The 12,988-nt window shown below is 47.6% G+C and overlaps 1 protein-coding gene across 5 annotated transcripts in view; it reads right to left on the bottom strand.

Annotated features, from left to right (window-relative positions):
• ZNF827 (zinc finger protein 827) overlaps positions 1–12,659 on the bottom strand; it is a 167,024-nt gene extending 154,365 nt beyond the window's left edge. For all 5 annotated transcript variants that reach the window (XM_072976163.1, XM_072976153.1, XM_015244140.3 and 2 more), the window contains exon 1: positions 11,990–12,659. In XM_072976163.1, the coding sequence (XP_072832264.1) occupies positions 11,990–12,032 (43 nt within the window). In that variant the 5' untranslated portion in view covers positions 12,033–12,659. The remainder of the gene's footprint in view (positions 1–11,989) is intronic.
• Positions 12,660–12,988: the final 329 nt, after the last annotated feature.

Raw genomic sequence — 12,988 nt, 5'->3', positions numbered from 1 at the left:
ATATAATAGTTAGTTATCTGCAAATCTCAAAACTTTTTGTTAATGAATAAGCACTATGTAGGGGCTACAGCTCTCAGGTGATCAAATCCTTAGAGTATCAAATCCTCACTTATCTAAGTTGATACTATGTGTGTACGTGACATGCATGTACCCTTATTCCCAAAAGGCGTTCAGTTCAGTATATTGAAAGATGTTTTCCCCCACTGTAGGAGCAGAGTCCCATTTTATAATCGAAACCAAGCAAAGCAGCATTTGCCTGGTAGACTTCTTTCTCAAAATATTAAACAAGCTTAGAGCCCAACATTTCTCCTCCGCACCTCACCCTCTCTGTACTTGCAGTCCTTAGAAAACCACCCCTGACAGGTGGCTGAACCAGCTTCTTCATAAACGCAAGATCTTCTGTTTCATTTTTGGGCAGTTTTATTTATTCAACAGTCCCTTATCTTAAGAAATCAAAGTTATCTTCCCTCTAACTTCTACCCTATCGGTCCTATTGTCTGTTTTCAGCTCAGCATTTCAGAAATCTATGAAAATACTTTTTGAGCCAAATTCTAATTATTCGTTTCCATCTCTTTCTCTGCCTGCTTGGCTCTAAGATCTTTGCAAGCAGGGACCACACTCTGTTCAGCTCCACAGAGCACAAATCCCTGGCACAGAAGCACCCAGTTACTGCTGTTTGAATGAATGAATGATATGAACGGATGATTCAAGTATCAGTTATCAGACACAAGGTGAGAATTTAGGACGAATGACAATACAGAGAAAGTCTACTCCCTTTTTCACTTGACGTAACTTCTTATATTTGATGTTGTTACCATGCATGATTTTGACCCACCCTCACTCTTATCTTGGAATTAAGCGCCCCCGATTGCCTTAATAATGAATTCCTCGCACGATGATTTCAAGAGCCTACAACATTCTGGTTGCCTCCCTTCTGGTCAGGAGTTTATCAATTTCCCCGTTTAACTCGGGGCACCCAATCTGGGATTCACTACCGCACGTGAGATCTCATCAGTTCCCAAGGCCAGCGCTACCGCCCTCGTCTTGAATTCAGTGCTTACATTAGTTCAGCCAACTCTGCTGAAATGCATCCATTTTTCAAATGATGGTTGAATTTGAAATATTGCTTGTTGATTGATAGTGGTTATCTCTAGGGGCGGGAGCTAAGAGAGGGGACTTTCACATTTTACTTTAAACATTCCTAAATTGCTTTAATCATTTATACTAAGCATGCACTCCTTTTATCATTAAAGCCCATTTGGATTTTTAAAAATAAATCAATAAACAGAACGAATATCTGTGATTTCCATGGTTCCAGCCGTATGGAGTACACTTAAGTCATATTTAAAATACATGTGTTTTTTTCTTCTCCTTTGTGCATATTTTCTCATCTATCAACATGTATTTGATACCCAGCACCTCTATGATCTAGTAGTCTAGCCAACCCAAACCCTACTTTGAGATGATGAAATTCCTCTCTTCCTATAAATGTCAGAAAGCAGCTGACTATAATTTGGTTTCCCTCTGTCTTAAGGTCAGATTAAAAACCAGTAAGTGACTATTCGAGGTCTGCTTTCCCCTGGAAGGGAGAAATCATACAGCGCTTTCAGGAATATTTCCTGAAGCGTAGGGTGTCCCACACTTTGTTTCCTCCCAAATACAGCTGTGTTTCCTGCTCTAGTGAGGACTGTTGGGTTAACAAGTAGGGCCAAACAAGCACAGGTTAGAAAACAACTCAGCATTCTAGGTCATCACAGGAAGGCAGTGCTCCCCACAGGGAGCACATAATCCAGACTCCAGAAAGTATCACTGCATGTGACTCTATTTGACTGCCCTCGGCTTAGTCTAAGGTCAAAATAAATCTTTGAGGAAAGAAATATTATCAGTGGCATAAGTCTCCATGAATTACAGGGCAAGGTGTATGCTCCATCAGCACCTGAGAGGTTCTCCTGTCGTGGAGGGACTCTGAGACGGGGTGCAGGTGGTGAAGGCGTGTTCTCCAGGTCCTCGGACCCCATGAAGGCCTCAGAGACCTCGGAGCAGCTCTGAGCCTCGAGAGACCCGCACATGGTCCAGCCCTTGATACCTCTCGCTCTGGTGATCTCGAGCTAGTTTCTTCCTCTCTGTGGCTCAGTTCCTACTTCTGTCCGACTGGTTAGAGAAAGGCCCCTTGCCTGCCCGCCTCCCAGGCAGATGATATTAGTGACAATGTTTTGTGGACAACAAGCATTATATAAGTAGAAGGTGTGGCTAATGCACCATTATCTATTTTACAAGATGGCGCTACGTAAGCACAGAGAGGTTAGGTGACTTACCCAAGGTCACATAGCTAGTGAGAAACCCTGGTGATCATGGTGGGAGAAGGTGACAGCATCTCTTGCTTAGTACAGGTCGTTCTCTAAACCAATGGTTTCCCATCTGGAGGAGCTGCAGTCAATTACTCAGGTCCATGGGCTATTTTTTTTTAAGGTTTTAAGAGTCTAACAGATTCTCATCAGTTAGCTGCCCAGACTCAAAATCTACATGTCTTTATTTCTGGCTGAAATAGCATCAGCCCAGAGTGGGCATTCTGGTTAGTTCAGGGGTCCTCACCCAGGGGGCTTTTTAAGAATGTCCATGCCCAAGTTCCACTCTGGGCCAATTAAATTTATATCTCAGGGGGTGTTTGTGCTTTTAAAATCTCCCAGGTGGCTAAAATGTGCTGCCAGGGTGGAGAACCACCAGGCTGGCCGATGGTGATCAGAAACTGACAGGCAGCAATCATTGTCACTGACTGATTACAGCACAGTTCAAGCAATACTACTGAGACCCTTAGTTGAAAGGAATTCACACCTCGAGTCTATTCATGTGGCCGCCATTTATTGTACACATACTATGTGCCAGATATGCATCTAAGTATCTACCCGTATGAGCTCACTTATTTCCCATAGAGCCTACAATGTTCTCCCAACCTACAGATGAGAAAACAAGTGGCAAACTGCAGTCATGTCACTTGTCAAGGTCACAGCTAAAATGTGCAGCAGCCAGGATGGAACTCAGGTGTCTGGTGCCACGATCTTAATCCCTACCCTACCTAGACTGCTCCCTGACATTGCCATAGAATATGGCTGGCAGTACCTTCGCCTCGGTGACAAATTAGAAGATCCCAGAATGTTGGGGAATGTGGAACAGTTTCTAACCCAAACGCCCGCAGGGGCCGGGAGATAAGCCGCTTGAGGGAGGCGCGCAGGTGTCCGTGCAGACGGGGACAAGGCAGCCCAGTGGTAGGAACTGTGACAGACTGGCGAGCACATGCCAGGGAAGGGGACTGCCGCCACCGACTGCAGCAGATTGCTGCCATGTGGGGAGGTGGCCGGGTGCTGCTGGCTCGTCCAAGTTTTCAAAAGAAGCTGGAAATCTGGATTTTTATGTGAAACTGCCCATTTGCAAATTCTGTCTCGAGTGTTTAAACAGACTGTATGAGGCAAAACATACCAGTAGGCCACTAGCTTGGGACCTCTGATATGATCTATAACACACACACAACACCCCCCCCCCCACACACACACACACATCCTTCTTTTCAAATTCATTTAATGTGTTCTCTTGCGTTGGTTCTCTGCAATTAGAAACAGCAGACCGGCTCCTTTCCGTGCAAAACGTGAACTATTACCTGTTTAACACATGGAAATCCCAACAGAAATTTCCCCCCAGGTAATTTTAATCAGTGGACTGACTGGTAAATAAATAAATACATAAACTTTTATTAAACACCTATTTTCTCTTTTGAAAATCTCACTGTGAGTCTGTGAATGTGGATTTACTAGCCTCACTTTACACTAAAACTCAGTCATACAATTTAGATATAATTCAGGTCAAATCATACACACACAGGAACTTGTTCCTCTAGTAAACTCTAAGTAATACTGTTGGCCTATGAAACAAGTACTTGCCAAGCCCTATTACAGAGCCTTATAAAAGAATTTTACCATATCATATTATTACTCTATGAGATCTATGGAAAAAAATTCAAAATAATAAAAAAAAGCACAGACCTCACCAAAAAGTTCTAAGTCAGAAATGCCTGTAGTCTAATCACAAACTCAGCAAATGGGAACTTATTTCACATACTTAATAATAGCTAAGCCTTCCTGAGCCCCTTCTGCAAAGCAGCCACTAATTAGACATGGTCTGGGGTGTGTAATGATATTGATTATTACACATTTACTCAATGAATCCCTACAATAAGCCTAAGATATAGGAACTATTATCACTATTGAAAGATGAAGAAACTAGGGGACAGAGAAGTTAAGTAACTTGCCCAAGGTCACACAGCTTGTTAGCGGCAGAGCTTGGATCTAAACAGCCTGGCGCCACGGCCTGTACACTTGACCACTTCTCTGTGAACTTAAAAGGCGTGTGCGGTCTCTGTTTTCACTTAAGTCATACTATATCCAACAGACAGAGGGAAAAGAGGGCAAAAATCACACGGTATTTTCTCCCTCTCGTTACCAGACAACAGCAAAAGCTTTTAAAAATACACCACCAGGCATCCTAAGACACTGGCACTATGGAACTTCAGGAAAATCTATCACCTTCCACAGTCCAGTAGCTTGTTTCAAAGGCGCAGATAAGCAGGGTGTTGCTCATCAGTCATGTAAAAGACCATCTCCCTCGCCCGCTCCAGGCCCCTCTGAAGGCCAGCCTCTTCGGAGCACTCGAAACAGGTCACCCCGAGATCCACATCTCTCTCTTCCCTCTTTTCTCCTTCACACCTCACTTCTAATGGGGCCTAACCACTTTTCTGTCCCACGTAGAAATTACAAGAAAGACGGAGAGAGAGAAGGAGAGACAAGGATTATTTGAGTCTGCTTTTGCAGGCCCAAGCCTCAGGGACAGTCCATGCATTTCTTCCTTGCTGGTAGACCACACTTGGCTGAATTTGGACTTTCGGAAAAACAGAAGCAGAGTACCTAAGCCTTAGTCATTTAAGAACTTCAGCAGTGGAGCTTTGTTTTTTAATCAGAAGGGAATGGATGGCTGGAAACAATATCCTTTTTAGGCGCACAGAATCTGCTGCATTTGATATAACCCTGGGTCAGTCTGTGAAAAGCAGAGTTGCTAAAGGCCACAGGCTGATTTCAGACTGTGGGCGTGTATCACTGTACATTTTATAAAATTAGCTACAGTGCAGCCTCTGTGTGTGTGTGTATGTGTGTGTGTGTGTCTGTGTGTATGTAAGTGTGTACAGGCAGGGAAGCTGACTTTTATAAAATAAACAGCAATGTGCACCCATGCAGCTGAAGATTAGTATCAAGCCACAGTCTGATTTTAATTTATGAAACTACCTTGTAGGTACAGCAATTCTATCCCAAGGTGGGTCCTTGGGGAATGATAAGAGTCACCTGAGAGGCCCCGGCTTCAGCACCTAGTCATACATTATTCTCTAATATCATAAAAATGTAAGTTACAGACAGAGGACAGAAATTCAAAACTTGCTCCTAAACAGAAGGGAGAAAGTGGCTAGAAACTTCAGCCCATCTAGCCTGTTAGCTAAGTCTAAGGTCTGCGCTTTGCACATTCGTTTCTTATAAAAATATGACAAAAGACATTTCAGTGACCATGAACCATAAAGTATTTTGTACACGTGGCCCTCGATGGTATGAATTACTGAGCGACACCTAGTAAATATGAAATAGAAAAGAGCCCATCAGAAAGAGGACACAGCTGCTTCATTTACAATCTGTATTTCTAAAATGTGATTCTAGACTGCCATTACTAGGACAAAATAGTAACGAAATCTGATTTAAAAAAAATCAAAAACAAACAAACAAAAAAACCACATGTTCTTCCATCACTAGGCCTGGTCTGGATTTCTTTTGGATAAGAGGAAACTCAAAGCTCACAGTCTTGTAAAACCTTCTGCTAGAAAGCCTCGAACGCCCCCCAAAGTCCTATTTTGTAGGTCACACTCTCATCCTGTTCTGTGATCAGTCTGATCAAAGTACAGAAAATTACGAAGACATCACTCAGAATGGAGAGATCAGCTCCAGCCTGTTGTCTGTGTTCCGTCCTGCTACTCTAACACTCCGACAGATATTTCAAAAGGAAGAGTGTAGGAGGGACGAGGCAACTTTCAAAAAAAGGAAGGTGAAAGGGTGTATTAACCCCCTCTCAGCAATATCCTGCCCTCAGCTTCCACGGAGAGCATTACTGACCAATCAGAAACCAAGGGAACTTTGTACACCATGCCAATTTCAGTTCCCCCATCACTCCCTATGTACCTTGTCACCTTTGAATCCAAAGACATCACCTTGCACGATGTGACCAGGGTGACTGATCCTGGATAAATTTTTCTCTTTTGAGAAACTAAATCATTCCAACACGATCTGAACCCAAAATACTGGGATTACTAAATAAACTGGTTGACTGACCCCACCAGGTACTGCACATTTCGAATTCGGTCTCTCGTGTAAGAACATCTTGACATTCATAGGATTCCTTGTATTTTAAACCAACTTTTGCCCGCAGGAGAAGCCTGCCTGATTACTCCACCAACACAACAGGAACCCTTGGATGTTTCCACCACCTCTGTCCATCTAATTTTATAAGCCTCACAAGATAAAGATTTTCCACACCTCCCTAGGAACTCTTCTAACAGAAGCCATTCAAAGACTCTAATAACTCAAATGCACAGCAAGCTCTATCACTGGCCAAAAGCTGTCCAATTTATACTTTTCCAACGTGACTTATTAACACTTTGTGCAGGAGACCTGTCAACTTGCACCAGCTGTGTCATTCCCAGAGCGAGATGGTAACATGAAGACAAATTTAAAGTCAATGTTTTTTGTTCAAAACTATCCTGAAGCACTGAAAGGAGTGCGATTTTGAGTCATCTTCTTTAATAGCAAAGCTCAGTGTACCCTACTGAATGTGCTTAGGAATACATGGAGGTCTCCTGGGAAAACAGGCATTTTTGCCCAGCATCCACCAAGCCTGCCTTGTGGTACCTCAGATTCATCAACAGTGAAATACTTTACTATTTCAGTCTTGAAAAAATTTTTCCATGGTTCCTGTCATAGTCAGGAGGTATTACCTGGTCACTGAAAAAAATCAATAAAAGTAAAGGGAAAAGTTCGACCTTCTATCCTTTAACTTTCAATAGACCTATAAAGACTTGTGAAAATATAAAAATAAGGGACCCTGCTGCTTTTCAGTCATTCTGCTTCCCAATTTTACTAGAAAGCAGGAGAGAATTTTTAAAGTTCTTTTCACGAAGGAGACAATAACTTGTTTCGGGCTCGACCCACAACTGAGTCAACAGTGAAGATGCTAGAATAACAAAACAACAGTTTTATGAACTTTTTTTTTTTGTGCTCCCTCTGGGGAATAAGCATCAGGCAGCTTTCCAATGATAAACAGAACAGGAGCTAAACTCATCCACGTTTAGGGGTAAGTGGAAGCTAAAGATGAAATCTTCAAAGTGCTTAGGGCACCAACGGTAAAAGGATTTCCAGATGCAACAAACACCTCCCTCTCCCGCTCCAGTTTGTGATCCCAAATGCAGTGATGTTCCTAAAAGCCTGGGCCCCAGGCCTGGCAAACAGTCACAGTATCAGTTTCCCTCTCTTCCTCTTGCTTAGACTGACCAACATTTTTAAACTACGCATTTCAGGGTTCTGCTAAAGATAAGCACCGGTATAGCTCAAAGGACCTCTAGGACGTTTTCTGAACATGGTATTGGACCTTGTTCACGGAAAGAACTTTTGTAGAAGAAACATCAATGGCAACAGAATCAGATTTAAACCCCCAAATGATCATTACTGCTCTAGGCCAAGAAATAAAGGCTTTATTTTGAATAATAGTGTTTAAAACCACTTCTCAAAAACAGTTTAACGCCCTTGGTTGGGGGTCACCTCCAAAAGCTAGTGCAGCATGCATTTTTGATTGGCAGTCAGTAGGGTCACCATTCAACTCTATAGGGACAGGCCATTTGTTTTTCTGCATATGTATGAGGCCTATATAACAAAAACAAACACACACAGTTACTTCAGAGGCCCAGGAAGAAACGACTGTGGAGAATTTTAAATCAGAAATCTAACGCTTAGGTTAGTAGCGTCAGGTTAAAGGCTCGCCCATCCCCAAAGCTAATTCGGTTCCGAACAGTCCCAAGGGTGTCTGGTTGAACAGAAGGAGCTAGGAAACCTTAGCAGGCCGAAGCCCAGCCTGGGGAATTGCTGGGACTCCGTGCCAGGGGCTGAGGCTCACCCCAGACTTGGTATCAGATAATACTCAGTGCTAGTCTGGATTTCCAGGACTAATCTACTCCAGGGCGGAACTTCCAGGTTCCCTGGTGTCTGCGCTATAGAGTGGGGGAACTGTGGGCTTCGCAGAGCCACACTGCGGCTGGCTAGTATCATATTTTATAACATACAGAAAGACTTTATTAGTAGCAATGGTTTATGTGGGGGGCGGACACAGAGGCAAGGGGGGGGGCTTAAGACAAAGTGGAAAACATTCCAAATTTCTTGATGATTCGGTTTTACAAGTTTTTTTTTCTTGTATTCTAATTGGAACTTCTTAAATGTGTGTTTACAGGTTCTCTAAATTTTTTGAACATCATATCAAAAGTGGCTCTCAACCACTTGTTATCATCTATTCAGAAGGCCCCTTGGTTTCAAAAACAATCCTCCTCATCTCAGATCCCCTCTGACCCTTCCCACCCTAAAAGCCACACACATCACTCCTTCCTTTAACTGTGAAATTTCAAGCTGCCCCTATATAACTTCTTAAAAACTCGGGATGACTTCCATTAGGGCAATCTTAATCCCCAACTCACTATATTTTCAGTCATACAAAACGGTTCTCCAGGGGAAAAAGAAAATCCTGGCGCCATGCATAAACAAAGAAATAAACAAAGAGCTTAGCATTAAAACTAGAACTGAGGACTACAATTATATTCTACACTAAATATAAATTAACACTAATTTTACCGAAATCCACACCACTGCAAGTTCCTTAAGACTCACTCAGCACTTAGCAAGACTTGGGTTACTGTGTCAGAACTGCAAAACACACCATTTGTCCAGAAACTGCTCTCAGCTCAAATGCAAACTGCTTACAAAACATCTGTAAACCATGCTTAAAACAGGCAGCACACATCCACAAAAATCCATTCAAAGCAAAGGTAAGTGGAGAAAAGCTTCGCAAATGGGCTTGCCTTTTAAAACTGGAGGGACTTTTACGGGGTTTCCAAAAGGTAATTGCTTCTTACTTCAGTAAAAGTGGTTTTATGTGACTGGAGGAGAAGTCGATTTTTTTTTTTTAACCGAGTGGGTAACAGTATTCAATTAGAGAGCCCACTTTCAAAATACAACTTAATCGCCAGGCCCCTGCGCGCTGGAGAGGCCCACCGAACACATGAGCTAAAATGGAGCCTGAATTTCCTCTCAGACGGAGAGGGTAGTCGCACGAGGTCAGGGTCAAGGTCACCAGCAGGGCAGGCTGCAGCTGCCCGACTCCACTACACACCACGGGAGGGAAGGCGTTCCATCTCCGTCACAACCGAACAGATACAAATCCCTTCTCTCCTCCTACCCTCCCTCTAACCCCGCCAACATTTTCCTTCTTCTTTTTTTTTTTTCAAAGAGAAGAAAGGAAAATGACCAAATAACCTCACCGCCCTGGTTTTCGCACACAAGCTCATCAGCTCCCAAAGTTGCCATCTAAGGGCAAGTTCGCAGAGAACACTGAAGCCCATTTTGTCCGAGCAGGGCAAGCCTCCCCCGACACCCCCCCAGGATCCCTGCCTCCCCTCCCTGCCCCCACACGCCCCCGAAAAGAGCTGGGAACTGCGGCGGGCCGGCCATGTGCACGGAACACTTCCACCAACTGCTGCGAGTTTTCTGTGAATCGCAGCGCGGAGCCTCCCAACTCGCCCTCCCCGACTCCGCCGCCTTCTTTTTCCTCGCACAAAATTTCCCTACACACGCAGCCGCCTGCGAATGCTTTTCTGTGCATATATATTACATATGTGATATTATCCTCAGAACCTCTAGCGGGCAGGCGAAGAAAGGACTGCACAGGGGCATTTTTTTTTAAAGGAAGGGGAAAAAAAGCACAACCCAAGCCCTGTGCGTCGACTCCTGCGTACCGGGAAGGGGAAAGAAAGAGGAATGTTTGCGGAGCTGGCTGCCTGCAAGTGCCCTTGCTCGCCACTTCGGCCGCGGCCCGGGTGACACGGAGGCGCAGGGGCGCCTGGCCCGAGCCACCCGCGCCCCCTGCCCGTCCCCCGGGCCGGCACCGCCGCGGAGATTTCGCGAGGGGGAGATCGATCGCGCTGCCTGTCTGCAGCGGAAACGCACACGCTCACACACAACCCGAGCCTGAGACACCATAACCTTAACCCTTCCCCCACCCTCCGTGAACTTCAGGTGACCGACCACGTCGGCCTGACACCCGGGCGGGCGGGCGCTCCGGCTCCGCTCCCGCCCCCAGCCCGGGTTTTGCAGGATCGGGCTCCGAGCAGCAGCGCCAAACCGCCGGGAGAGGGGAGCAGTGCGGGGGGAGAGAAGAGAAATTGACCCTCCGTCTCCCCCGACCCCTCCCTCCGGCGCCTCCGGCGTCCCCTCCTCCCCGTCACCCCGCCCCATGCCTTCTCCCCTGCCCCCTCCTCCCTGCATTCAAGGAGCCGGGCGGCCCCGGGGGATATTTTTAGTTGCTTCTTTCTCCTTCACTTTTAGCTTTAGCAGCATCTCGGAACACTCAAAGCGGAGAAAGATTGGGGGGTGGGGGGGAGAGCTGGAGAGGGAGTGGGGGAAAAGTTAAGAGTCTCGCAAAGAAAAGCCGGAGGGAGGGCGGAGAGGGACCGGGGGCGCGGGTGGAGGAGGGGAAGGGGACCGGGCCGTGCCGGCGGGTGTGTGTCTCCAGTTGGTGTGTGTGGCTGCAGCCGGGGAGGGCTGTGATGCACTTTAGTCCTGGACTCTGCTCAGGCTCGCCGGGGAGGGGGGTTTGAGAGCCCGTCTCGCCCGGCTCCGTCTGCTCCGACTGACCCCGCATTTTATTGCGGCCAGGAGCCCTGCTCCTCCCTCCCCTCGGCTCTGCAGGGACCTCGCGCGCCGCGAGCCGCCCTGCCTCCTGCCTCCGCCTCGGCGCAGCTCCCGCACCCCACATCCGCCCGCCGCTGCCCGGCCTCGCCCCCCGCCCGGCCGCCCCGCGCCCCCCGCGCCCCGGCGCGCCCCCTCGCCCCGGCGCCGCGGGAGCAGCCGCCCGGCGGCGCGTGTGTACCCGTGTGTTTGTGTGCGGAGCCCCCACACCCTCCCAGCCTCTCCCGCCTCGCCCGCCCCCGACTCCCCTCCTCCGCCGCCGCCTCCTCCACCTCCGCCTCCTCCTGCTCCTGCCGCCGCCGCTGCCGCCGCCGGCTCCGGGGCCGACCAACCCCGGCGCAACCTTTAGCCGGAGACGGACCTCTCCCTGGATCCTGTACCCGGCAGGCGGCCGCGCGCCCTCGCCCCGACACCCCCAAACGCCATGTCACGGCCCCCAGCCCCCTGCGCGCCCCGACCCCCGCACCCTCAGGCACTGTGATCCGCAAGGAATTTTTTTTTTAAAGATTCCAACCTCTCCCACCTCCCCTCCACCCTCGATTTAAAAAAAAAAAACCGGCATCCACACTACTCCCCTCCTCCCTTCTCTTGCCCCCTCCCCCCAGCAACCCGGAGTGAGGAGGGGGAGGGAAAAGGAAAAAAGCCCGATCTCAAGGAAAAAAAGAGGGGGGGTGAGAGAAAGAAAGAAAAAGAGAGAGAGAATAGAAAGGGCACGGGGCTGATCATCACCAACATGGCTGCCTCAGCATAGACCTAAACGAGGAGTAACCCGGGCTGTGTCTTTGTCAGTTTCACCTCTGTAACCCTAAACTAATGCAGAAAACAACGGAGGAGGCTGCGGAGGGGAAAGAGGAGAGGGAGGGCGAGAAAATGGCACGAGAGGAGGTGGAGAAGGGATGACTTACGTGAGGGAAGGCGCTTGGGCTGCTCCTGCTTCCTCCTGGGCATTTTCCCCCTTTTCTCACATTCTCCTCCTTGGTTAATGTGAGATCAAATAAACCCCCGTGGGGGCAGAGAAGCAGACACTGGCAGGAGCTGGGAGGTAGTTGGGGGGCGAGCGGGCGGGCAGGGGGAAACCCCTTCTCTCCGGTGTGTGCAATGGGTTGAAGCTTGTTTCCTGGAGCCAGAAGAGGGGTTTTCTTCTTTCTTTCCTTTCTTTTTTCCCTTTTTTTTTTTTTTTTAATTTTTGGTCGTGCACCTGGCTTGTCCCCGAGCGTAATATTCTTCAATGGAAACGGATCTAATAGGTGTGAGTGCGTGTGTCTGTGTGTGTGTGTCCTATGCTCGCGAGTGTGATGGGAGGTATAAATAAATGAGTGCCGGTGCGGCGGTGTCTATGGCCGCGCTCTGTGTCTCCGAGCCCCTAACACTAATGTCGGGATCAAAGGGCAGCGGCGGCGGCAGCACAGCTCACAGCTCGCTCTCTTGCTCTCTCGCTCTCTCTCTCTCTCTTTCTCGCTCTCTCTCTCTCTCTTTCTCGCTCTCTCTCTCCTCTCGCGCTCGCTCTCTCTCTGTCACACACACACACTCACACACACACACAGGCACAGACTGAAGGAAAGAGGGAGAGCTAGACACACACACACACACGCGCGCGCACACACACACTCACACACACACACACACACACACACACACACAGAGCAAAGAGGAAGGTGCCCTAAGGCTCCCAGGGCGGACTCAGCCTGGGATTTGCAACCGCTCTGTCTGGAAAGAATGGGGGGCGCGCGTGCGGGGGTGGGATGGAGTTCTTCGAATTTATCCCGCTATTCGCCACATCTAGGGGGAAAAAAGTTTTCCCCACTCTTTAAACAACGATTAGTTCATTATTCTTACTCATTTTTAAAAAGGAAATCGGCTTTTCTTTTTAACTCTCTTTTGTTTATTAAACTCCGTTTTGTTCT

The sequence above is a fragment of the Vicugna pacos genome, chromosome 2 (assembly GCF_048564905.1).
Source record: "Vicugna pacos chromosome 2, VicPac4, whole genome shotgun sequence".
Taxonomy (NCBI): Eukaryota; Metazoa; Chordata; class Mammalia; order Artiodactyla; family Camelidae; genus Vicugna; species Vicugna pacos.
This window is presented reverse-complemented; position numbering and strand designations above follow the sequence as displayed.